Source organism: Pagrus major, chromosome 3 (genome assembly GCF_040436345.1).
Source record: "Pagrus major chromosome 3, Pma_NU_1.0".
Taxonomy (NCBI): domain Eukaryota; kingdom Metazoa; phylum Chordata; class Actinopteri; order Spariformes; family Sparidae; genus Pagrus; species Pagrus major.
Genome location: NC_133217.1, coordinates 22,207,035 through 22,234,180, shown reverse-complemented (window position 1 = coordinate 22,234,180; position 27,146 = coordinate 22,207,035). Strand labels below are relative to the sequence as shown.

At 40.0% G+C, this 27,146-nt stretch overlaps 1 protein-coding gene across 1 annotated transcript; it reads right to left on the bottom strand.

Annotated features, from left to right (window-relative positions):
• Positions 1–283: 283 nt before the first annotated feature.
• LOC140993466 (transmembrane protein 106B-like) lies at positions 284–19,119 on the bottom strand. Its single transcript, XM_073462906.1, has 8 exons — positions 18,966–19,119; positions 16,521–16,721; positions 16,290–16,353; positions 7,345–7,504; positions 4,375–4,515; positions 4,239–4,288; positions 1,341–1,394; positions 284–1,229 (listed from the first exon to the last, which is right to left on the bottom strand). The coding sequence occupies exons 2-8, from the start codon at positions 16,711–16,713 to the stop codon at positions 1,091–1,093; spliced, it is 801 nt and encodes a 266-aa protein (XP_073319007.1). The 5' UTR covers positions 16,714–16,721; positions 18,966–19,119; the 3' UTR covers positions 284–1,090.
• Between the last annotated feature and the right edge of the window lie 8,027 nt (positions 19,120–27,146).

Below are 27,146 nucleotides of genomic sequence, written 5' to 3'. Positions count from 1 at the left end.
TAAACTTTTGACCAAGACTATAAATGCTGTTTTTTAAACAGGTCAATACACTGAAAGTAGCAGGACTGTAGCAAGAAGCAGGTCACATACCTCATCAGACTACATCCAGAAAATCTAAGTCTTAATCAATAGCACTCAAAAGTAGACACGCTTTTTCTGGAGCTGACGATGGAAGTTGCTGAGCAGCCAGACATCTCGCTTCTTTTTCATCTCTGTTGAGAACTGCACATGTACAGTACTAATCAGATAGCTGACAAGGCTCATGTAGTGACACAGAAGCCAGTGACAATTAAACAGTGGTTACTTTTTAATATCCTTTACTTCAGTCTCTCTTTAAATACTCAGCGCAGACTAAATGATGTATGAGCTGCTTGAACAGAGACAGATGGAAAAGTATTAACAAGCCAGCGTGCTTAACTTCAACACAGGTCATAGCATCAAGCATGACAAGGGTTAAAAACTAGCGTGTTTTGGCGGGTGTTGTCTTTCCATCACAACTGAGTAGGGCTGGAGCCGATAAACACCGGTGACTACCGCAGAGTGTTTGACGTGGGAGTGAATGCCAATTGAACAAATAACATAAAAGGCAAAAGCCATATGTTAGAGGGTGTTGGTGGGTTTTTTGTCCAGTGTGAAAGGGGTGAGTTTTAAACCATGACTGTGGGATAGTCTCTTGAGAATTACATTTGAACAACACATCAAGATCATTTACTATCTTAACAAAATCAGACTATTCAGTGATGGTCTCAACAAGCAGTCTCTTACCTTGAGATAAACGGCGTAAAAATGAATAGCTAATACAGGTGCTCTATGCTTCCACAGCGTGGTAAGTGGTAATTATGAGATATGGATATCATATTATGTCTAGCATTTTGAAGTTGTGACATGAAAAGTTGTAATTCCGCGCTTCCATAAGAAACAATATCTGTTTCTGATCTTGGTGTTGATTTCTTCTCGTATTGATATTGAAGGAAACACTGTGGTATCATGACAACAGCAGTTTGTCAGAGACTGCAGGTGGAGGAGAAAGGAAAAGAGTGGGCCAGCTTCCAGGCCTGAGTTAGGGCTTGTCACGAGGACAGTGGTGGGGTCATTCAGCAGCATGTGGGATGCTGAACGCCTTGGGCACTGCTTTGATAGATGTGGTGTTTCCACCACAGTCCACATACTGATACATCTCCTGAGACACTTGCTCTGCATGACCAAAGTACGTCGTGGTGACGGTCACTCTGCAGAGGGTGGAGAGGGACGAGGTGAGGTCACAAACACACACTACACAAAGTAAGCTCAAATGTTTAGATTAAGATGACAATAAATGAAAGAGGATCAACACAACTTACTGCATCATGACGACAATGTTGTGGACCTTGATGGTTTGCAGAGTACAGTAGTCACTGGAAAATAAGTGTTGGTAAATATGAACTAACTGAAAAATAATTGACAGTGTTTAAATGTGTGAAGTAATCCCTTTTTAGCCTGGTAACTCTACAGTCTGGACAGGGCTTGATGAAAGTAATGATTATAAAAGAGTTGAAACGCCTCATGTAGGGTGGCAATCTCACATTCACTGTTAGGGGTGTTGGTAACACTTATGTGCATAAACTAACACTGATATGACACCTGTCTTGAACATGGAAGAGCTTTTATGAATGTTTGTGACATGGAATTTAATACAATACAATATGAAAATACCACAGCATTGTGATGCATGTCAACATACAGGTGGTATCTGATGTGTTTTGCTGTAATGTTTGGCATTTGTTTCTATGTGAATTGTAAACTGTCTGCACAATGATTAGCTGATGAGAAAATGTATAGGCAACAATTTTGATAAGCCGATATGTAATAGAGACACTGTTTCCAAATGATCTCAACAACATCTCTGTCATTACAGGGATAAATATCACCTTGGCCTGTGGTACTTTTGACAAATGTTTATCATTATTATTGACAATGCTAGATTAAACTATTCATCCAATAAATTATTAATAGATGAAATAATAATGAATCCAATAATTACATCTAGCCATAGTATCATCACATCTAAAGTATGTGTTTCTTGTTTTTAATGTGGTGTTTTTCAGATGAAAAACGGCATTTCTGAGATATTGCATCAACGAGAATCTGGGGCCATGAGGTCACAATGACCTTGACCTTTGAACACCAAAATGTAATCAGTTCACCCTTGAGTCACAGTAGACACATGTATGAATGGACGGACGTATGGAGCCAGATCAAGGCCAAAAGGTTTGTTAATTTAAAAAAAAAAAAGTAATTATCCAAAAAAAAAAAAAATCAAAAACTATATTAATTCCGATATTCTTTTGAATAAATTATTTATTTAAAATTTTCACTTATATATAAATTCAAATTTGAGGTCTTATTTTTTCTGTTGCAGATTGTATGTTTCAGATTCAGATCTTATTTTATTCGCATTCAAATCTCATTTCTTTGGTTTCAGATTTTTTTTTTCACTTTCAGATCCTTCATTTTCAACTTTCAGAGTTTTGGCCCTGATCTGGCGTGGAGGACATGTCATCAACTGAGAGGGGCGTGGGATTGTGAGTGACAGCATAAGGAAGAAGGCTCATGGCTACGTTGCCTTCAAGAAAAATGTGGGCACTTTAAGATATATGACTCAATGTTTTCTATACACTGTATTATTCACCTGATTAGCAGTGCATTAAGTGATGCTCAAGACAAAGTTAGATTTAACAAGCTGTTTTAGACCACTCTTGGCAATTATCAATATATAAGAGCAGTGAAATATGCCAGGTTTAACAGCCCATTGTTTCCCATTTGCACATAAGACTGTAGCCCCATTCACACTGCCCTTTCAAGGCGGGAATCATGCACTGATACTCCACCTCGCTGTCTGAAAGTTACAGAGGCGGAGAGGGGGGACAGTTTCATTCTGCCTCTGATCCGCCAGCGGAGGTATAAGCAGAGGCGAGACAGCGTCTGTGTAAATGGAGCTAAGCTGGCGGCTTGGGACAGGGGTGTGACGGTCTGATTTTGTTCACAGTCTCACAACTCAACAGATCCTTCACTCCTCAAATAAAAGAGAAATGTCCCACACTTCAACCCGCAAAGCAACGTTACAGGACCAACAACAGTAATGTGGTAGCAGGTAGTCTCTTCAGCATCTTATATGAGGAAAAGAATACCGCATTTATACGTGGAAAAGTGTCATCCTGTCTGTCCTACCTACTCTTCGTCACATATCTGCCCCAAAAACAGCGTCTGTCCCCGGTAGCGCAAGCCAGGCGGCTCCCACAGTTGAATAGTGGTGATTATGTGACGGGATTTAGAGCAAAATACTTTAATTCACATGTCTTTGTCACCTTCCACTACTGTGTTGCTGTAGTTGCTGTCTCTGACAACTTGTACTGAAAAAAATCTCCAAGACAGTCAGCCCTACTGACCTAGACTTCAGTGAACATTCCCCCACAAAACAGCTTCCCTCCTCCTGAGTAAGAGTTGTTTAGTGGTGGTGGGTATGTAATTATGTTATTTAGAACAAAAAAAGGAACTTTGTCACTTTCTACATGCATGGTGTGTCAGGATCTCAATCACAACACTTTATAACAGCATCCATATGATTATAAACAGCCAGTGGATACACGTTTAGATTAACAGGTGGAAACCGGGGGAAACACATTAAAAAAAAACACACACACAGATGTCAATGTTATGATGTTTACCGTCAGGCCGGCATAATGTATGAAATGACACACTGGAGCTGCTTTACGCCGGTGCTGCTTGGTTCAGCGTGAACAAACAAAGGCAGCGTAAATACGAGGCGCACAGGTAAGAAATGCTATTTTTAGAAGGGGTACTGTGGAAATTATCCTAAATATTGTAATGCTGGGTAATTTTTGAAACACAGGAACATACAAAAAGACATCTTTATGTGGGTAGTTTGTCAAAGCTGTAAACTTTTAAAGAATGTTATGGTCTTTAAAATGTCTTGCTCAAACTTAATTCTTAAATTGTCTTTGTTAACATCTGTGTTTCAGTCGGTTGTGCAGCAGCACAGCTGGTATGAGCACTTCTTAATGTGCTCACATAGAATCTCAATACATTTAAACCAGTGCAATAATTTAAAGTATTTTAAGGACCATAACATTCATTAACAGCAGCTAACAGCATAAAGCTAGTTAATGCTAACCTTACAGGTTTGACACACTCCCCACATAAAGGTGTCTATATTCTGGTTTAGTATATACAATGCTTACTACATGTAGTTCATCTCATCAGCGAGGGTGGTGGCTACCATGTAATCAATCTGAAAACAGAAATGGAGACAACAATATAGAGTCAGAGTTGTACCCACACAGAGAACTAGTTAACTTAACAGACTCTGACCTTTACCTGTTTCATGTCCAGAGGACTGATGGCAGTGGTGTTACTGATGCGAGATTTACCGATCACCGTCTTGGCAAACTGCACCTGAGCTGTGATGTTGGCCACCTCCACTGAGTAGTAGTTATTGTTAGTGATATTGAGAGTGTTCTAGAGAAGAAGTAGAAATTGGAACAGTTCATTGTATACTTCTAGCAGCATTTCCTTACCCCAATACACCACAAAAACACTTCCTTTAAAATGTTTTATCATGGGTACATGTTTGTGGGTGAGACAGGTGTGGGTGGAGGCCATAAGTCCTCTAAAGCTCCATTTGCATCTCTGTATTTACTGGGCCCCACCCACTTTTCAGTGATCAAATCAAATGTTAATACCGGTACCTAGAATTCGATACCGGTACCCATCGGTACCGTTTTTTCGGTGCTTTAATCTCTCCATGATAAAAAAAAGCTTAATTTCAGTTCTAACCATGGAAAAATTTCTACATTTCTAGAGATAATATATCATATTAGTCATATTATATTGCATATAAAACTGGTAAATATACAAAATTTTGAAGTAAACGACTACATTTAGCTTCCCCTGCTGCCTTAAGAAAATAAATAATATCTGATGTTAATCATGTCTGATGGGCGCAAGTGACATAAACAGCGGCACCCTGGAGTAGGCCTGGGCGATATGGCTGAAAAGTCTATCACGATAGTGAAGTTTCTTATCGTTCGATATTGTTAATTATTGATATTTTTTTAATGATCTGTCATTTTCGAACATATGGCGAAAAAAGGTTGAATTAAACCTCTTTATTTGGAATTAACCACATTGCCAAGGCACACAAGTAATACTTTTTTATGTTTTTTATGTATGAAAAACACACAAATAAACAAAAATACTGCCATACCAGTAAGATGACCTGACAAAGTGGAAATTGCTGACAGAGAGGAAATTGTGAATAAAAACATATTCACAATTTCCTCTCTATCAGCACTTATTTCCTCACTCTGGTGCTAATAGGTTGTGTTTGTTTTTTTTCTCACAGTTGGTAAAACAATCAGCCAGCAATGGAGCTGGTGCAGCGGATTGTGAGCCGTAGTTGCCCCAATGGTCACTACAACCACCTTGGCTGTCGCAACTGCAGTGTCTCCAGGCTTGTAGTTAAAGCAACCAGGCCGGGTGGCGGAGGTATCAAATCATTCTTGATGCAAGCCAGTGAAGTTAGAAACTGATGCTTGACAGTTGACACTGTGTGATGGGCATGACTCACTGAAATCCAAAAGCTGGCCTCAACTTTAAATGGCGACTTGGCGACAGTGTGGCTGGCTACTATTGGCCATTTTGTAACTTTTATCACTTGTAGTTTGAGTTTGAATATTAGACAACCACCTCCATCATCAAAACAAATATCTTTTGAAAGACTTTTGGTGTTCCATCCCTCCAGTAGACTACCAGACTTGTAAATTTAATGCCAAGCTGCACTGAAACTGTTTTGGTGGCACGTGGTGGCCTGGCTGAGACACTTCATGTTGTTTATTTCCTTTAATTTGTCACTACTCTGTATATCAAAACAAAGAAATTAAAACATCACTGGTAAATCTTAGGGACCCTATTGCTGTGCTTTGCCAACTGAGTAACTTACTATTATTTGCTGTCATTATCAAAATTAATTAAAGTCAAAGATGGGATTTGCATGTTTATACTTGACTGACATGGTTTCTGTATTGTCAGCTCTCCGTCATCTGCAGCTGTGCCCCCAGCTGACATTTCTTCATCTTTTGAGCTGTTATCCGAATGAGAGTTAATCTGGGTGTGGCTGCCATCAGAGTCAGTTATACAGTGCATACTGTAGTACATACACACATCTAAAGTCCTATCTACTATTTCATGGCGGAACTAATGTTCTGCTGTTACAGGGAGGGGTGGGTCATTGTTATTAGCTACGCTCTATGCATTGCCATGTGGCAGTGAGCACCTGCCAGGTTAAGCGGAGGAGGATGCTTAGAGTAGTAACGCTCAGGAAGATTTGGGATTAAGCGAAGACGTGTTATGCCAGAAGTTTTCTTTGATACTCCCCTTGAGTTAACACGGCCAATGAGGTATGCAAGATTATCTGTTTGTTTCTGTAATATGTGATTTACTGGCAGTGTAGTTAGTGACTAATGTGCTAGCTGAGTTTATTGGATAATCGTTTGATAGCCAATTTATGTTTCTGTAAATGTAAATTTGAGTTTGAACGCTTATATCCTTTAAAAGTAATAGATTATGCAAGCTATGTGTTTGTGAAATTTCTTTTAATGTCTGTTGTCCATGAGAATGCTATTTTTGCATTAGAGTTGTACCAAACGCCCTTTATGATTTTGTGTAATTTTATTTCATCTAGTTCTCATGGCATGCTTGACAACAAGGATGTGCAAATAAATGCCTGTGACCAAAAGAACACTTTGTGTTTGTGATTTCGGCTAGACGGGGGCTATACTGGGCAAATCAGAATTAAATCAAAGATGTGATTAGTTGCATTCTGTAAACTTTCAGGTAATTGCCCTTCCCTTCTGAGCCCTTACCTAGGCCCTTAAAGCTAAACATTATCCAATTGATGATCATCAGCAAACTGACTCAAAGGTACACAGTTTATCCAGGGACATACCAAACTATCAGCACCTGCACCTTACACCACCAAATCACTTTTCTCGGTATCTTTCTGAGGTTATTAATCATTTATCCACAAGGAGGCAGCACAGACTCCAGTTTGGAGATTATGTTCTTAAGCAGACAGGGTTTTTAATAATGGACACAACAAAGGGATGTCTGCTTTGATACATTCTCATGCTTGGGAAAAAGCTGAAAAAATACTTTCCTAAGCATACTTTTATACCATCCTTTTCTAGTCAAGCTACCCTTTTTACTGAACAGAAACATGACATATACACTGTTTTTCTGCTTTTATTTTGTTTCTGACCTTTGACAAGGCTAAAAGCCCAAGCTCACCGTGATGTTGAGATAGACGCTGCGCTTTTCTTGGTCGTAGCTGACAAAAACCGACTTCACCCCGACGTAGGACACATCAATGGAGCGAGGGAAGAGGAAGAAGACAGCCAGACTGGACAGTAACAGGCAGACCACCACTGATGCGGATACATACAACTTCCTGAGAAGGACACAAGACAATGTTACACAGATTTCATTTCACATTTTATCCGTACTATCAATGTCACATCACTCTATAGAAGAAAATGATTATTTACCACAACATGAATGATGCGGTAATGATAGACCATTTAAACAGTGGAATTAGCCTGTTAACATCAACAGTTATCTACCAAGAATATATTTTTTGGTGTATTTGATTGGCCAATGCACTTATTTGCTGGAGGATGTAATTTTCTGTTGCAGCAAATGATGAGCAAGATTATTTGCTGAACAACATTTTTTCCCTGGATGCCTCTGCATTAACACAAAGGGGGCTTGGTCTTTAAATACAGCGGTATTATTAAAGGAACAGTTCAACAGAAGATATTTCTAAATTCACAGTATGAACCGACAATATCTGACTAGTGGTAGACAGGAAGTGGATTGAGCCATGTGATTAAAAAACTACTGCACAATTGGATGGTTAAGAACCTCTGCTTGAAAGGCATTGTTCATCATTGGGTGAAAGACCCGTATTCACCTCCTTCCTTAAAAGTGAGAAAAGAAATCAATATGGTTTGTTCAGTACACTGCAGGATTTAGGGCATGGTTTGCCTAGCTTAGCATAAAGATTGGTAACACGGGCTGAGATGGCTCTGTGAAATGTTCAAAAACACACCTACCAGCACCTTTGAAGCTCACTGATTCTGTTTTGTTGAATCAACACTAACAGAAATGTAAATATGTCAGTTTGTGGTTAAAGTCAGATGTCAAGTTGGTAATCAAGTTGCCAGGGGCCGGTTGCACCAATAAGGGCTTGCAACTAGTCCTCAGCTAAGTCGGTCGTAACTTGGGGTTCTAAGTTCGACTTGACATTCCGCTAGTTGCACCATCGGAGCTTAAGCCTTTTTCTCGCTAACAGTGGGTGAAAATCATATGCAAAGTCAGGAGCAGACGTAAAGTGAAAATTTAGACCATTTGGTAAACTCATCTTTGCAGCTAATCAGCCATTAATGACACATATTATCCATCTAGTCACAGAGTAGCCAACACAATGCTAAACTGTTGTTTACCAAGAACTACTCTGCTCAAAAAAATGTAGGGAACACTTTAATCACACATCAGATTTTGATGAACGAATTATTCAAGTTGAAAATCTCTACTGATGTACATTTTAAAATTTGTTGAGAACAAAATGATGTAACAACGGTCAATGGAAACCAAAATCATCAACCCATTGAGGGCTGGATGCAAAATCACACTGCAAATCAAAGTAAAAAATTAAATTCACAGTCTGATCCAACTTATGTGAATTTTATTACAGCAACTCATAATGTGACTCAGTAGTGTGTATGGCCCCAGCGTGCCTGTATGCACTCCCGACAATGACTGGGCATGCTCCTGATGAGTTGGTGGATGGTCCTAGGGGATCTCCTCCCACACCTGGATCAGGGCATCAATGAGTTCCTGGACAGTCTATGGCGGTACTTGGTGGTGTCGGATGCACCGATACATAACGTTCCATAGGTGCTCAATTGGATTTAGGTCAGGGAAACGAGAGGGCTGGTCAATGGCATCAATGTCTTCGTCATCCAGGAACTGCCTACACACTCACATTAGGCCATTGTCCTGCACCAGGAGGAACCCAGGACCCACCACACCAGCGTAAGGTCTGACCTGATTGGACTGCAGGTACCGCCTCATGCTACCAGTAGTGACAAGGACACTAGCATTTCCAGATCCCCACAAGAGGAACAAATATCCTGGACCAAATATGTATATAAATATTAACAAATATTTCAGCTACAAAGCCCTCCCACATCCTCACTTTGGCCTGTCAGGTCAGATTTCTCTGCTACTTCTGCCTGCTTACTCTCAGACTGTCAAAATGTTCAGGGATGCTGCCATTCAGGATAAAAGTCTTGAAAATTATACATCGTCAGTGACATCATATATCAACAAATGTGTTGGTGACGTGGTGATCATAAAGACTGCAAGATCATTCCCCAACCAGAAGGCCTCGATGAATGGAGAGGTGAGAGAGGAGAGAGAGGGAGAGGTTTTCAGAGCCAAAATAACTGCCAGTCAGTCAGGTGACAAGGAAGCATACAACACTGCCAGAGCAAGAGTGAAAGCTGGAATCAAGGAGGGAAAGAGGAGACATCAGCAGAGACTGGAGAGGGACCTCAACACCAACAGCAACATATTCAAAATGTCACAGGCTACAAACGCAGGAGTGCCCCCATCATGTGCTTGAGGCCATGTTGCCGGATATGCTGAACACATTTTATGCTTTGATCTCCTAAAGAAATAGTCAGCTGTGAAGTCTACTCCGCTTCCAGAGGACTGGCCATTGTCAGTAACCACAGTTGGTGTGAGAAAAATCCTGTTGAGACTGAATATAAATAAGGCTGCTGGTCCAGATGATATACCTGGCTGTGTACTAAAAACATCTGCCAGCCAGCTAACTGATGTTATTAGTGACATTTTTAACATCTCACTCTCACGGGAGACTGCTCCCTCCTGCCTCAAGACAACCATCATCTTTCCTGTACCTAAATAATCTGCTGTGTGCAGTCTTAATGACTACCACCCTGTGGCTCTCACCCCCATTCTGATGAAGTGCTTCAAGAAACTGCTTTCCCAGTATGGGTGGGAATCACAGGGCACCTCAAGATATGATATGATACAATACGATAGGTTACGCAATACATGGTCAACGATACTGATTATATCACAATACAGTGATTCTGCGATAATCGGGTTAGGGTTATTCTCTATTTATTCATTGCAATTTGGTGTCAATTTCACACAATTTGACACAAATTGAGATGAAACACTGAACAAAAAGTGCATTAAGTCTTAGTATAGTGCCTCTTTTACAAACACACTGACTAACTTATCATTGTCCACATGTGCCATCACAAACTGGCAAAAGTCCAAATTGTTAGAAAACAGCACAGTTCTGCAGCAGAACAAGTTTTTCAGTCTGTACATTAAATTTACAGAACTATAAAACAACTATGAAGACAAACTAGTGTAAAACATTTTTACACATTTCATTGTAAAGGCACATATAAAAATACAAATTTTAGTGCTTTGCAAGCATAACCAACTTGTGTATGTGAACCTGTACACATTTTTTCTTATACTTTTAGAAGCTTAACAAACTTGTCTTTATGTAAACCTTGACACATTTTAGTGCTTTAACTTTCTAAAGCATGACAAACGTGTTTTTGTGTATATCGGGACACACTGAACTGCTTAACAACTTTTTTTCAATGTTTTATATAGACCTGGAACATTTCAGCGTTTACCAGCTTGCTTTACATAAACCTGAGCACATTTCAATTCATCCTCAAATATGCATGTTCTTCTTCAGGAACAGCAACTGATCAGCATGCTCAGAGGTTAGTGCACTTCTCTGAATGGTGATTAGTACCGATATGAATCCCCGTGCATCCCCCTTGTTTGTAGCACCTCGGAGTGCATTTCCCACTCATTATCAATAAAAGGGACAGTGACTGTCACATAGGACTCTGTGGCCCGTGAAGTCCATCCATCGTAGGTGAGCACAATTCTCTCTGCACACTGTAGTGCATCCTCCACCTTTCCTCTCGTCTCATCATAAAGAGCTGGAATAGCTTTTATGGTGAAATATTTTCTGCTCTGTATTTCATTCCTTGGTTTCAGTGTTTGTAGTATTTGGCAAAAACCTTAATTTTCAGCCACATTGTAAGCGCCGAGGTCATTGCAACGAAACCCAGTGATGGACGTAATACTGGCAGCTACAGTAGGGGTGTGATGAGATCTCATGCTCGATATTAAAACGTAACAATATTTCTTGTCGAGGTGACAATCTATGGAGCCAGATCAAGGCCAAAAGGTTTGTTAGATTGAAAATATATATATATATATATATTAAAAATGTTTTATTTGAAACTGAAAGTTCAAGTTTTGATCTTGAATAACAAAAAAATAAAAAACAATTTCAAAATAAAAATAAGTGTAGGAAAAGGTTGATTTCAATGTAAATATAATTTTGATTTAATTCTGATATTCTTTTGAATCAATGATTTGTTTTTAATTTTCACTTATAAATAATTTCATATTTGAGGGGTTTTTTTTCAGTTGCAGATTTTATGTTTTCAGATTCAGATCTTATTTTTTTCACAATCAAATCTAATTTTTTGGTTTCAGATTTTTTTTCCCCTTATCAGATCGAAGTTTCAGACTTTTGGCCCTGATTTGGTGCTGGGGGCGTGGCATCAACTGAAATGGGCGTGGGATTGTGAGTAACAGCATGATAAAGAAGGCTCAGGGCCTTCCCCAATTATGTTGCCTTCCGGAAATGTGGGTACTTTGAGAAATATGACTCAACACTTTCTATACACTGCACCTGGTTAGCAGTGAAAGTGATGCTCAGAACAAAGATACATTTAACAATTTCTAATCCACTCTTGGCAGACGATAGTTTTCATTATTGATCTGTCACATGTTTATATTGTCAAGGCTTCACATCTGAATCCGCACATACTGACTAACCACAAGTTTTTGTGTTGTTAAATATTATACAGGCTGATTTGAATTAGTCAAATGCTAAAATAGACAACAATTATTTATTGTGTGCTGTTTATAATATGAATGTGGGCTATTTAGTCTCCACACCGGCCACACAGCATGTATTCTAAGCCTTCAAAATCAGACAAATAAGAACAAAATTTCTCCAATTCAGCTAAAATAAAACGTTTCTATAAAACATCATAAAGCTGAGTCAACATTTAAGACAATAAGCTGTTAGATCAGGCAGAGCCAGGCATTTGTAGTTGGTGGAGAGCAACTGCAGCGCCTGGCTCCATAAACTTCAGCTGCCTCGACTCCGTGAGATTACCGTTGCCCACATGTGCATGGCTTAAGAGCAAGTCTGGATCAAGTCGGACACATATTTAACCGGCATGCATTGTGCAGCGATCGCTGCTGATAGATTCTGAAACTGCGCTGCATTCACAGTCCTATGTGCAAATAAGAAACATCATTTTTTAGAGCATGGTTATTAAACTTCACAATCTGGCATATTTCACTGCTCTTATATATTGATAATTGCCAAGAGTGGTCTAAAATAGCTTGTTAAATGTAACTTTGTCCTGAGCATCAATTCACTGCTAATCAGGTGAATACAGTGTATACAGTATAGAAAGCATTGAGTCATATTTCTCAAAGTACCCACATTTCCTGGCAACATAATTGGGGAAGGCCCTGAGCCTTCTTTATTACGCTGTCGCTCACAACCCCCTCTCACCCCATCGCCCCTCTCAGGTGATGCCAGATCAGGGCTGGAACTCTGAAGATCCTATTTTTCCAAAGTTTCTCTCAATGAGATTTGAATGCAAAAAAATAAAAAGATAAGAATCTGAAAACATAAAATCTGCAACTGAAAAGATAAGACCACAAATATGAAATTACATACAAGTTAAAATTAAAAATAAATAATTTATTCAAAAGAATATCAGAATTAAATCCAAATGATCCTTTTCCTACTTATTTTTATTTTTTATTTTTTAATTTATAATTCAAGGCCAAAACTTGAACTTTCAGTTTAATTTTTTTTTTTCAAATTAACAAACCTTTTGGCCTTGGTCTGGCTCCATTAAAAGCTGTCTCATGATATCAGTACATTACAGAGGCAGAGCAGCAGCCAGCATGGTGGAGTCTGACGTTGAACCATTGTAATATAACGTCCTTGCGTTGAACTCGAAATTAGCATAGAAGATGCCCCTGCCACTTGTAAATCGTTTGTGTGGCAGCATTTTGGGTACCCGGTGTAAACAATGAACGGCAACAGAGTGACAGACAAGACATGAACAACATGTATGCACTGTAAGAAAATAGTGCTGTATACCGCGGCTAACACGAGCACTATGCAAAGACACCTATAGAACCACCACACCTCTCTACTAAATTCAACTGCACCTGTGAAGAAAACACTGAAAGGCCAGACAATGCTGACAAATGCCTGGGAAATGGTAAATATTGTACTGCAGACTTGCCCACTTTTCAAGTCCCACACAGGGCAAACATAGCCAAGATTTTTCAAGCAGCTGTCACTGAGTGGAAGCTTAAAAGGCCAAACCATGGCATCATTATTGTGACTGACAATGCACGCAATAGCCTAGAATATCTGAGGCTGGGCAGTGTAGTTGTAGCCAGTTCCCAGCTCTTTATCATGCTTGATGAAAAAATTGGTCAGTCTCTGTTTGCACTTAAAGTATTGAGAGAGTACTACTTTGATTATGGTTTGCACCTATTGTTTGCACTTACAAAATAAGACTAAGAAAACTTACTATTGTTATTCATACTGTTTTTATTTTTTACTTTCAATTTGTGGAAAGGTTTTCAGTAAGAAGGTCGCACACAGCTTCAGTTAGAAGTTCGAAGCTCACGCATAGTTGAAGAGACTTACTGCATATGATAATTCATACTCAGTCAGAAAGTAGAACTGAAGTGACATTCATGACAAGATGATTACTAGCTAAAACATTTCAATATGGATCTACATTGTTTTGCAGTTTGTGACTTTCAATAGAATAAAAGACTATATTTCCAGTCATATATTTCTTCATTGATGTTTTCGTAAAAATAGTGTTAAAATATCGTGTCGTTCTCGTGAACCCAATATCGTGTGTCGTGCATCTATTAATGTAACTTTCTTAACATTGCTGTCCGCCATTATCCCACTGTAAATGTCCTATTCTTCGGCCAATTAACTTCTGTTCAAGTTCCCCTCATTCATGTGATAAGTGCTACCATGAGAAGCCATGGAGTAGCGACGCTGGGGAGTCAAATTGGCAGGGAAATCTGTTTAGAGCGCCTTATTTTTTAAATTAAAATATCGATATTTGGCGTCCGCGTATTGATACTCATATCGCATGAGGAAGGATGATGATATATTGCCATATGTATATTTTGTCCCACTCCTAATCTCCAGCACACCAAAAATCAACATCTCTATCGGCCTGGACCCTCACCAGTATGCTTTCAGAACCAACAGATCCACACAGGATGCCATATCTACTGCTCTAAACTCAGTCTTCATGCACCTGGAGAATAAGAATGGCTACATCAGAATGCTGTTAGGTGACTTCAGCTAAGCATTCAACACAATCTTACCCATGAAGCTGATTGCAAAACCATACACTCTGGGCTTTAGTGCAACACTCAACTGGATATTTAAGTTCCTCACAGGCAGACCCCTGAGAGTTTGGATTGGCAGTCACACCTCCTCCACATTAGTTCTCAGCACCAGAGCCCCCCAGGGCTGTGTGCTCACTGACATCAAGATAACTCTATTGTCAAGAATGCACACAACACCACCATCATCAACTGCATTATAAACAATACTGAGAGTTCATATCGGGAGGAAATCAACAATCTTGCAGAGTGGTGCACAGAGAACAATCTACTGCTCAACATTAGCAAAACCAAGGAGCTGATTGTTGATTGTTGACTGCCTACATCAGTGGAGCTGAAGTGGAGTAGGTGAACAGTTATAGGTTCCTTGGAATTACTATTACTGAGAACCTATCTTGGTCAAGCATCAAGGCACAGAGACCTCAGTACAAAGACTGAGAGCTGAGACTATGTCCTATTTCATTTTTTTAAATTCTATTTTTTACAGTTTAGAGCTAACTTTTCATTTTGTTTTGAACCCATTTCTTTTAATCAATACAAAATATATATAATGATTTATTTCAACATTTTAATGATGGTTTTGCCATGTCACTAATAACTAAAAAACATGCATGACAAAGTGAAGAAACTGATCTGATCGTGCTTGTTTGTGCTTATTAAAAGGCCATTTTTTCTCGCCACTGTCACCAAGTGCTTGCTCATGGGGGATATCATGGGTCTTTGTAAATAAATTAATCATTGGGTGTGGTGTAGACCAGCTCAATTTGGAGTGTCATGAGATGACTTGTTGTGAATTGGTGCTATAAATATAAAGATCGATTGATTAATTATTTATTTATATTCAATCTCAGCAAGATTTTTCTCACATCTGCTGTGGTTAATGACAGTGGCCCATCCTCTGGAGGTGGAGTAGACGTCCCAGCTGAGTCTTTGTTGAGGAGTGAGCATAAAATGTGTTCAGCTCATCTAGGAGCTGGATGCTCCTGCTTTTGCAGCCTGTGGCATTGTGAATCACCTGCCACATATCTTTAGTGCTGTTGGTGTTAAGGTCCCTCTTCAGTCTCTGCTGATGTCTCCTCATTTGCCAGTCTGTGCACTCAAAACAGTCCTGTAGGGCTGCTGTAGCTTCATCTGTCCACATTTTAACAGTTTTACTGATGGTTTGACCCTCTTTATCAACTGTGAGTATGTAGGCAGAAGTGGGGAAATATGATCTGATCTGCCAGAGTGAGTACATGGGAGGGCTTTGTAGCTGCCAGGAATATTTGTATACACATGGTCCAGGATATTTCTCCCTCTGGTGGGGATGTGTAGGCGGAATTTAGGTAAAACACGAGGTTTGTTTGATTAAAATCACCAGCTACAATGAAATTCCATCCATTTGTTTAGTCATTTTGCTGCTGATGACATCATACAACAACATTTCAGCATCAGAAATTCGACATCTGGTGAACACTGTCCATCAACTTTAACTGCGTTTGTATTTATGAAGGCACACTCAGTCAAATCAATATCCATTTTATGTGGAAAAGGTTTCTATGCAAAAAAAAAAAAAGAAATTCTAAACACAAATTATTTTTCAGTTTAACAGTGTTTCTGAAAGATAAAGTACTCACGTCCTCCTGGGTCGCAGTCTTTGGTCACTGTATGGAATCAATGCCACAAGTTGATTTTCTTGTCCTGAAACAGGCCAAAATCAATGATGAGTGAACTATGTTTGTGATGTAACTAAACCCTATTCCATCATCCCCCTGGTTAACTTTGGGATCATAACTGGATATTGCAAAATCATACGGCTATGGAAAAAAGGCAACTTTTCAGTCTTCAGTCTGCTTGTTTAACAGCACCTCTGGGAATCCTCCCGGTGCCCTGACATGTGGGACATGTCACACTGTCCCGTCCTGTGAATTCAACATAGGGAAACGATGAGACGTCTCCACCCTTCCCGTCCTCATTCTGAGTGTCCTCCAGAGGAGAGGTCATACTGTCCTGACCATTGTCTTCTGTCTGCTTAGTGAGCTGGGAAAAAGACTTCCCCATAGTCACACCTAGAAAACACAAGAACAGTCTGTAATCCACACTGTCAGCTGGCTAGCTGTTCATACTTGAGCTCAGTGATTGGCTCAGGTAATCAACAGGGACCAATGGAAAGCAATGATGAATGGGTCACAAGAAGAAGCGAGTAAAGTTGCCAAGATTAGATTTTTTTCATCTTTATTATTGATTAAGTCAATTTTGTAGGGATAAAATCCCAAACTCTCTGGTTCCAGCTTCTCAAATGTGAGAACTCACTGCTTTTTTTTCTGATAGTAAATCTAAAATTTGGGGTTTGTGGGATGGCTGGTCAAACAAAACCTTTGATGACATGATCTTGTTCTCTCAGATATAGGCATTTTTCTTATGTTTAATGGACCAAATGAGTAATCGATAATGTGTTATTTTCTCGAACCAGTTTGAATTTGAGTTTGAATCCCGTAAAATATATGGGCCTATACATTTTTTATTTTGGGCTGAATGGTTCTGCTATGTGATATATCTTTACTCAGACAGGCTTTAGAGACAAACAGGTGTATTTAGAACATTTATTAGAGACACACACATTCACAGAGCAACTTTCTCTTTTCCTGTTTCCATCTTCTGTTACGAGTATTAGTACAAGACACGTTTCCCCAAACAAGACTCCAAAGATGAATCTGGTGTGTTTTGTAATGGAAATCTAAACAAAGAGGCATTAACGAGAACAGCTACGTCCTCTATAACTGTTTTCAACATCTGCTGTAGCTACCACAACCACAGACGCATTCAGATGAACGTCGCCAGTTAACATAGTCGCGTGGTCAAACAAGGTTAATTATCACATGTGGTATCACATGGGAGTTCCTTGTGCCAAGCGGCTGTTGGCAACAGTTGTGACACTTTCACTGGTGTTCATTTTAACAAGTGAGGGTTCTCGGTGAGTTAATCCTTCTTTTTTATCCTCAGACACATACAGTGATCAACCCTCTGACTTGAGCATAAAACACGATGTTAGCTCAGGATCATTCAATTAATCACAACTTGATAGAACAGATACAATTCTGTGTGTAGGCTGCACATTTTTACTGTTGGAGAATGTAAGAATCACTGTTGGCCTGTTTACCTTCATTATAAGACACAAATATGTTTTGCGGCTCCAGACAGATTTTTGTGGTGAGGGACGGGGGCAAAAATGTCTCTTTTGATAGTAAAGGTTGCTGACACCTGCCCTAACTTCTGGTAAGAAGTCATCCTCTCCCTTCTGATATTCATCTTTACACCTTGAGCAGTGTGAGATACATGCCTGGACTTTGCTATGAACCATGATCGACGGTCTTTACAGGTGTTTGTATCACAAGTTGATCTGGGCGTCTCACACTTTGACACAGCTAACAGCGCTCTCCACACTGCGCTCGAGCCGCTCGGCGTAAACAAATGCCTCAGACTGTTCCACCCATGAGCTGTATGTGAGTACAGACATTCATGACAAAGATATAAGGCCGACAACATGCACTTTTGGACGATTTATTGACAGTTGCGGGGTTTTTTTGGACAGGCATCGACACAGTCACCTACACTGTCATTGTGGGCTCTGTAGCGTTCGTTGTGAAGTGGTTTGCAGGTCGCAGACTCCGGCATCTCCGTGTGGAATAGAAGTGTACAAGCCACGTCAAAATTAATATACATATACATGACTTGGATCAATGAGTAGGGTGATCGGAATGTTTTTCCTGGTTAGCGGACAGGGCCGAGAACCCTTCTCGAGACGGGATTCTCAAACCACTCCTCCAGCACATCTGGGACCCTCACTAGTTAAAATGGACACCAGTTAAACTGTCACGGCCTACACGGTGTAGTATTTAGCAAGTTACCTCTAACGCTATTTAAGCAAACATCAGGCCTTCAGGCTTCAGGCCTATTAACTTGAAGTTGGAGCTAGCAGCTGAAGAATCCACGAAGGCAGTTAATACTAGTAATATATTCACAGAAGAGTCAATGTCGAAAGTGAAATTAAACAATAAAAGAAAGTGAAAGGGGAAGGGGAAGCTGTAAAGATGCTCTCTTGATAGAAAACCGTACATGACTGACAGTCAACCTTTAGCTAACTAGCGAACAGCTAATAAACTGTCAAAAATGAACATACGCCGTTGCCAATATTAGCTAGGGTTATACAGTGGCTAGTTTAATATCAAGCACTGACAATAGCAATCGGAAGTGAATGTGCGACATGCTGCAATAACATGTACTTTGAATGGAATATGGTCAGAGAGATTTACCTGAATGTGACTTTGTTTACAAATTTACTGCTGGTCGGTCATACAGTTTTGTTTATCCAATAAAAACAGACATGCGCGGATGCTTCTTCTTCTTCTTCTTCTTCTTCTTCTTCTTCGGCTGCATCCAAATGTTCGGACTTCACTGCACTTGCATACTCGCGGACGCGCTCGCGGGAAGTCTTGAGGGCAGCTGCAACCCACTATTTATCAAGCTCACAAGGGCTCTCGGGTGGAGTATGTGCTCACTTCCAAAGAGTCCGCTAGAGGAGCGGACTAAAGCGGACTTCAGTGATTTAATTATCCACAATTCAATGCTATAGAACTTATTATGAATGTGTAACACATTTACTTTATTCAAACGTTATTTGAATCGTCTAGGCCAGAAATAATATTGAATCACACCGTGATAGAGAAATATGTAAAAGTAGAGGTAACCAAATGGATTTTATTTTTGCAGTCTTTCGGGCTGTCTATCAGCGGTACAGTTGTGTGTATTTGTGATGACAATGAACACATCACGGGTACGTAGGACTCAAGTCCACGAGGGCTGAGTAAGAAAGTTCCTGCTCTTCTTCTCCTTCTTCTTCTTATTCTTCTTCTTCTTCTTCTTCTCTAATTTAATGGCGGATCGCAAACCAACGTGTAAAGGTGCATACCGCCACCTACTGTACCGGAGTGTGTAGCCTCAGGTCTTCATGTACTTCAGGTTACATTCTACAAGTAAATGATTGATAATAAAGACTTAAAGCAACACTAGATAGTTTTTCGACCTTAAAATAATGTTTCTAAACTTAGTTAAGTGGTAGAAAAACCTTTAATAGGATGAATGGTGACGTCTCTGCAGCCTGAGGGGGGTCGCGCCGGCAGAAACCGCACTGTGTAACTTCTCAGAGCGGGTCGGAACCTATCTGACGTAAAGGCGTCTAGTGCGACCTGCTTTACGGCATACGTCACGTTTATTCATCGGTGGACTTAGCCAGCAGCTACTTGGATTTTTCGTAAACCAACGCCATGGCCCAGCCAGCGAAAACAGCCAAGAAGGTATTGTCTGAGGAGGCGAAGAAAAGAAAAAGAGAAAGTGATACAACACGAGCCCGGACACGGATAAATATTGGACCAGCTTACACTCGGTGGCGCGAGCTGAGTAAGAAATGGGTTTCAAGACTGATGGCGACCTAGCCTTGATGCTACTGGATGTGTAAGTCATATATTACATATATACATATTTATTATCTTACCGACTTTTCTTTGAGTTGATATGTTGTTCTGTGGTGTTCATTGGGGCACTATTTGTCCACAGTTTATAACCGTAATAAAGCCGGGAGATAATCTAATGCTGTCCGTTTCAATAGCTTGCACGTTTTCATGTAGTGACTTAAACGATGACTAACTTACTAAAACACTATGAACGTCTTGTCTTGAAAAGTTGCAGATTCCTTAGTTCATGCAGATAATCAACGTAATTGTTGAATAGTGTGGTCGGGAGGTAACGTTAGGCTATTGTTGTTATCGGTAACGTTAGCATGCTACTTATTGTTGTCGTACCGAGTTGGTTGTAGTTATTACACCAAACACAGCGTCAACTTGCGATTGTATTTAGTAACTCCCGAAAACAGTTATATATTCAGACGTTACTAAACACATTCACGCCCAAGCGTCGTGTTTTGGAATTCTAACATGCTAATGTGCTGTGTAGCCTATATGCTAACAAACTACCAACTGCTATCTCTGAATCTAGCTTGTTGTTGGCACTCAATTGAGGTTTTTTCAGACGATTTTGTGATTCGCCAGCTCCGTCAACAAATTTACGTGTATTCATTTTTCCCAGGGATGCTCGTACAGCGACAGCATTTACGACACTGGTAACAGATAATTGTGCTTCTCAACCAGCTGGGGGTAGTAATGAGTCCAAACTACCTAGTGTTGCTTTAAGATTCTGTTGTCTTATACTTTAGTAAAAAAAAAAAATCCACAGTCAAGTTTTCCTCATCTCTGTTATACATTCGGTCTCTTAGTTGTCTTATTGAGAGCTGTCAGTTTAATATGCAGAGACAGTGGAGTAGTGTAGCCAAAAACTGTACTCAAGTATTAGTACTGTTACTTTACAAAAACAAGCAGGCCTGCAAGTAGAAATAAAGGTAGTGATCAAAGTAGCTACATCAAGTAGAGTACAAAAGTACTAAAAATTAGTCATGAATAATTTCAAGATTAGTCTTTTATTTTATGTGAATCTGACTGATCTGATTATTTCAACCACATGGTCCACAGATGGTCCTCTATGGGTAAAGAGGTGAACAGATGTCTGTATTTATTTGTGATGAAATGACAAATTATCATCTCCTGGTTAGACCAAATGCCTCATATACACCAGGACAATATTCACAGTTTGTATCTCTCAAGTGTGAACAAAATATTACATTATGTTTAAACTCTATTAAGTTGAAATGATATTGTTTGTTTGTAATCTTCTATATTATATTATGATCCTGAGAATACATTAGCAAATAGTGTGTATGTGCATAATAGATCGTGTCTGTTATGCCAAAGAGTATCTATAAAGAGTGTCAAAATGTTAGTGTCCTTAAACTTTGATGAGTCCAGTACATGTCCCAAGTCCCAGGGTGACCCCCTACAACTGGTCTTTCCAATCACAAGACAATGAAAATGAGATTAGAGATGTGGCCACATCAGTAATCTTTCTGAAAATGTCTCATATCAGACGACTCATCTGACTTCACATCTTCACTTTCACCTGAAGACCCTCTGCGGTTGAAACATTACATCAGTAGTTCGTCTCTGTTTCATGTGCATAATTTGGTCTCTGCTTTTCTCTTCATCAGGCTACACCACTGAGCGTGACTAATTAAATTCACTTTAGCTTGAATATTTCGCTACATTACGGCAGAAAGCAGGAGTAATAGTAGTTCTGAAACATGGACAGTGAGTATACATTAAAAATTATACGTTTTAACACAACAGACACACTTAGTGCTCTGTCAGCATGGTGCTCTGATGACTTCACAGCTGCAGCCTGCTGCACTGTACACTGGTAACTCAATTGTAAATATTAGCAGTCAGTGCGATTTGAAAACCATCCTCCTGCTGCAGCTTCTGCCATTATGCGGCTTTGATGTGGATGCGTGGCTGTGGTAGAACAGAGCGCCACCTGGGACTAGCTGACCAATTCTTGACATACTGTGCATGAATTTATAAATAATGGATTATTAAAAGAAGAGCTGCCATACAGACATGTAAAGGACTGACCAGACGTTTCAACTCCTGATTATACAGTTATATAGCGCAGATGTTTTTATTTTAATATTTATGAAATAATAACCCAGGTCTGGACCTCGGTGACCTCATAGTTGACGACGGCCATGATCATGGGTGTGTGACAGAGGACAAGGTCCAAAGGGGGTCCAGACCATAATAAACAAAGTCTTTTTGAAATGACAAAAGTTTCCTGGAACTGTTAGAACTTTTGCTTATAATCGCCTGTACACATGAGACAATTGTTTAGCATGAAACTACTAAATATTTTTTAAGGGATGTCATAGACAGTTTCCAGCTCTAATTATAATATCTATTTTCTGTATTTTTATGTGCATGTTAATTTTGATGTGTCTTCTCATTGTTTTATTATTTTCTGTGTTACACCTGTTGTTAATATCTGGGTCATGTGATTGACTCTGATTGGCTGTTGCTACTATATAGGTGAGACCACATTGTGTTCTTTGTCGCACTTACAGTATGAAGACCTAATGGTCAAACCATGTTGTTTTATTTATTATATATTGTCACCACTAATTTAGCCACTATAATAAAGGATTTTCATTATTTCTTCATAGTTTGATACATTTTCTTGTATTTGGAGTGCATGGATTGCCTCTGGTTTTTGTACATACTTCTTTTACCATTTTCCAAGAGCACCAAACACAGTTTCTATCTACATTTTATTACAGAGAGCAACTAATCATCTGACAAATCAGATGTCAACACAGTAATGGCTTTAAGTAGAGGTTGACAGCGCCTCCTCAGATTTCGGCTGATTAGCTGGGCTTGCTGAAGCAGTTATTATTTATGGCTGCAGACGTTAATTTCAGGTGAAAATGGCTAATGTGATTAGTAGTTGTTGTGAGGTCGAAGTCTCGTCCAGTTTGTGTTTCCCAGCAAGTTCATAAAATCTGATGTGTCCCCCGAGATGTCCGTTATAAAAATACTAGGTGAGTTTTTTTTAACACTTGCAGATGATCTCTGCCTCTGCCTGTATGGCAGCTCTGACGTAGCTACTTCCGCCATCTTGAACACTCTGTGACGTCATCTTCTAAGAAATTGCATTGGCCATCTTGGCTCTCTCTCTCTCGCACGCACACACACACACACACACACACACACACACCACAACACATGCTTGTTTGTTGTTTGTTGCTGGAGTTTGTCTTAGTGTTTTAGTTTCATAGTTTAGCTGCTGTAGTTGAACGACAGATGTTTGCTATTTAAGTATTATTGATTATTGATCAATTTGCTAACAATAATAAATTCTATTATATTGTACAGAGCAGTTTCTGGGATTATTTTGTGCATATGCTTTGTGGTAACTGCTGGTTGTGATGGTCAGTGCTCCCCCTCCTGTTCATAATTTACAGCCATGACTGCACTCCCAGACATCAGGAGAACTCTATTGTGAAGTATGTGGACAACTCCACCATCATCGGTCGTATTATAAACAATGATGAGAGCTCACATTGAGAGGAAATCAACAATCTTGCAGAGTGGTGCACAGATAACAATCTACTGTTCAACGTCAGCTAAATCAAAAGGAGCTGATTGTTGATTTCAGAGAAAATGAGGCAAAGACACACACCCCTGTCTACATCAGTGGAGCTGGGGTGCAGCAGGTGAACAGTTACAGGTCCCTTGGAATTACTGTCACTGAGAACCTATCTTGGTCATCACACATATAAGGGAAATTCTCCTTGTTGAGGTATAGAGAGTTGCTAATTCTCTGAAAAATTTTAGACTCGGTATGATGAATCAGATCTCTGATCTCTAACCCACAGGGGCCCCATTCACACTGCCCTTTGAGTGCGGGGATCCTGCGCCAATTCTCCGGTGCTCCTCTGTGTGAAAGTCTCAGATGTGGCGAGGGGTGAAATTTCGCTGCGCCTCTGATGCGCCTCCGGAGGTAGTATCAGAGGTAGTATCAGAGGTAGTGTCAGAGGCGCAGCATTGGCGAACCGTACCTGTGTGAATGGATAAGCTGGAGGAGCGAGGGCATGTCGATCTGACAGTCTGATAACTAAACAGGTCCTTAACTCAACAAAATAAAGAGACGTGTCCCACAAAGCAACATTCCATGACCACCAGTAATGTGGTAAATGGTAGTGTCTTTGGCAACTTATATGAGGAAAAAAATGCTGCAGTTATACGTGGAAAAGTGTCTGTCATCCTGTCCTCCCGACTCTTCATCACATTTCTGCCTGGCAAAAAACTTTAACTCACCATGTGTTTGTCTCCTTCCACTATTGTGTTGTTGTAGTTACTGTCTCATGGGGACGGTCAGCACTCCCGACCGAGACTTCAGTGAACTTTCCCCCAGGAAACAGCATCCCTCCCCGCGAGTGAGAGTCAGACAGCGTCCTGTTTACTGATGGTGATTATGTAATTATGTAATTTAGAGCGAAAAACATAACTTTGTCACTTTCCAGGATGTATGGTGGGTCAGGATCTCAATCACAACACATTATAACTGCATCCTTATGATTATAAACATTCAGCGGTACATGTTTAGATTAACAGGAGGACACCAGGGGAAACACGTTAAAAAAAAAACACAGACGTCGACATCATGACGTGTACCGTCACGCCTCTTTTAGATCCGAAGCGCCGGCTTTCTGTGTGAATTACACACTGGTTCGTCTTTATGCTGGAGCTGCTTGGCTCTGTGTGAACAAACAACAGCGGAGAATTGGCAAACTGCCGCTGCAGCGATAATGCAGCGTCTGCATTAGCGTGTGAAAAGGGCTAGTGTTCTCTCCAGTCTTCCAAATGCGTCCGACTTAAATACAACAGAACAGGGGTTACATACTTTACGACAGTTGTTAATTACTCCTTCCCCAAACAGTGACCCCCTGATGTTTGTTTTGATCATGCCTTTCCCAGGGCAGTGACCCTTTGATGTTTTGTTGGACAGTAAATGTCATCCTATCTACCGTCCTGTTAACACCTCAGGCGAAGAGAACTGCCCCTCATATGACTTCCTGACCTGTTCTTATACTAACAAACGCCCACACATTAGGTGAAGGGGAATCTCCCCTCCTCTCACATCCTGATATGTTCTCTACCATACATTGATTTCTGAATTTAAAACTATTTAATTCCCACACACGTCACCACCCTGGTTTCAAAAAGGACAGAAAAGGCTCTACTTGCCACTGTTGTCCAAGAACCTCAAACACGGAAGTTGGGTTGATTTAGTAATGTTTTCAGCACAATACTCTGCTTTCAAGGAAGACATCTCTGAGAGAACAGCAGCAAAGTTGCTCATGGTTTGGTGTTATCCTGGTTAGACTTTCTGTGTTGGCATCTTTTTTCCTGGTGTTTGTGTGGGTTTCCTTCACATGTTATGGTGTTCTGCCACAGTCCAAAGTCAAGCCGCTCAGGTGAAGTGGAAACATTTCAGTTCACGTAAATATACTGGATGTGTGTGAGCAGATGATCTGTTGGTGTTTATGCTGGGAGACCGCAGTTTTTAGTGATACAGTAGACAACGACATGACATTTTTTTGCAAATAGTGCATGAATAAAAAGCTACATACATACATTATACACTTGTGACCACACACACATCTGCACAGGCTTTTCTCTGAGCTGAAGTGGAGGAGGACATCATGTCCTTGATCCTGTAAGTGAAGGTGAAGAAATAAATGCTGTCACATTGCTTTCTGTCCTACTCAGACAGCACTCAGAGATCCACTGATTTACTCAGATACTCCCTCTGACACAAACACTGCCTACTTGTATGATCAATGGAAATGACAAGGGCTGCAATTTTAGCATTTTGACAAATCAGAAGCTAATATGGTAGCTGCTGATTTGAACTGCAGACTAGAGCTCATCAGAGACACTTAGAATAAAAAGAGTCACTCAAACAGCAGTGAGGAGGTCAAACAGGACATGTAGTCCTGTGGATACATGTTCTGTATGTACTTCCAATTATCACAGTCAGTAATTTTTCAAATGAAATGACACTGTCTGGTTCCAGCTTATTTGACAATTTTCTGCTTTTCCCTATTTTATTTTATTGTAAACTAAATATTTTTGATTTCGCTTGCACAAAATAAATAACAAGACATCGTCCGTGGTTCTGTTAAATTGTTACGGCCATTTTCCACTATCTTCTGAGATGGCTAGGCTAAACAATTAAGTTAAAGTTAAAACAAGTTAAAACAAGACCAAATTTCAAAAATGGTGAAGGTATTGTCTATTCAGTATGTCTTAAGTGTATTTGTTATGAATGCTGCTTCAAAGCTTTCTGCAAACTGACAGAAGAATTATTCTTGTAAAGAAATAGAAGACCCCTTAGTTTAATTTGAATCAAATCACTTTGAAAATCAGTTTAAATAAATCTGTGTGTAATTTTTGAGTAATTACAGAATGTTTGTGTCTCCTCATGTGGTTATAGACCCATACTGAAGGCGACTGGTGTAAACAATGGTAGCTACAGCCCTGGATGATTTAGTAGAAAATTACACACCTTGAAAGTAACAACAGCTATATCCGATTGCCGTTTGTTGATTTCAGCCCAGCATTCAATACAGGCTCACCTGTGTAACTGATTGGAAAATGTAACACTCCGGGCTTGACCTCCTCTACATTAATGCCCTGAGTCCCCAGGGCTGTGTGCTCAGCTCTCTCCTGTTCACACTGTTCATGCTATCCTACAGCATTAGAAACATCAGTGAAGTGAGGTGTCTGCTCAGAGCCCAAAGGATACTGAAAGACAACATCCACCCCAGCCACAGTCTGTTCACCCTGCTGCCACCTGGAAAAAAGATTATTTATGCGGTTCACCACTTTCTTTTGCTTGGTGAAGTTTGGATTACATATGCCTGTAGGTACTGCAAAGATGTTATAGTTTGTCTGCAGCACATTGGTAAGGTTATTTTTTATCAATTTTTT

Bases quoted from the DNA above. Each gene is read 5' to 3' on its own strand.
- LOC140993466 (XM_073462906.1), bottom strand. From the start codon at position 16,713: ATGGGGAAGTCTTTTTCCCAGCTCACTAAGCAGACAGAAGACAATGGT. The intron at 7,505-16,289 runs GTGAGTACTTTA...TGTCCTTCTCAG, and splicing joins AGACTGCGACCCAGGAGGAC to GAAGTTGTATGTATCCGCAT. The intron at 1,395-4,238 runs GTAAGCATTGTA...CTTATTTTCCAG, and splicing joins GATGAGATGAACTACATGTA to TGACTACTGTACTCTGCAAA.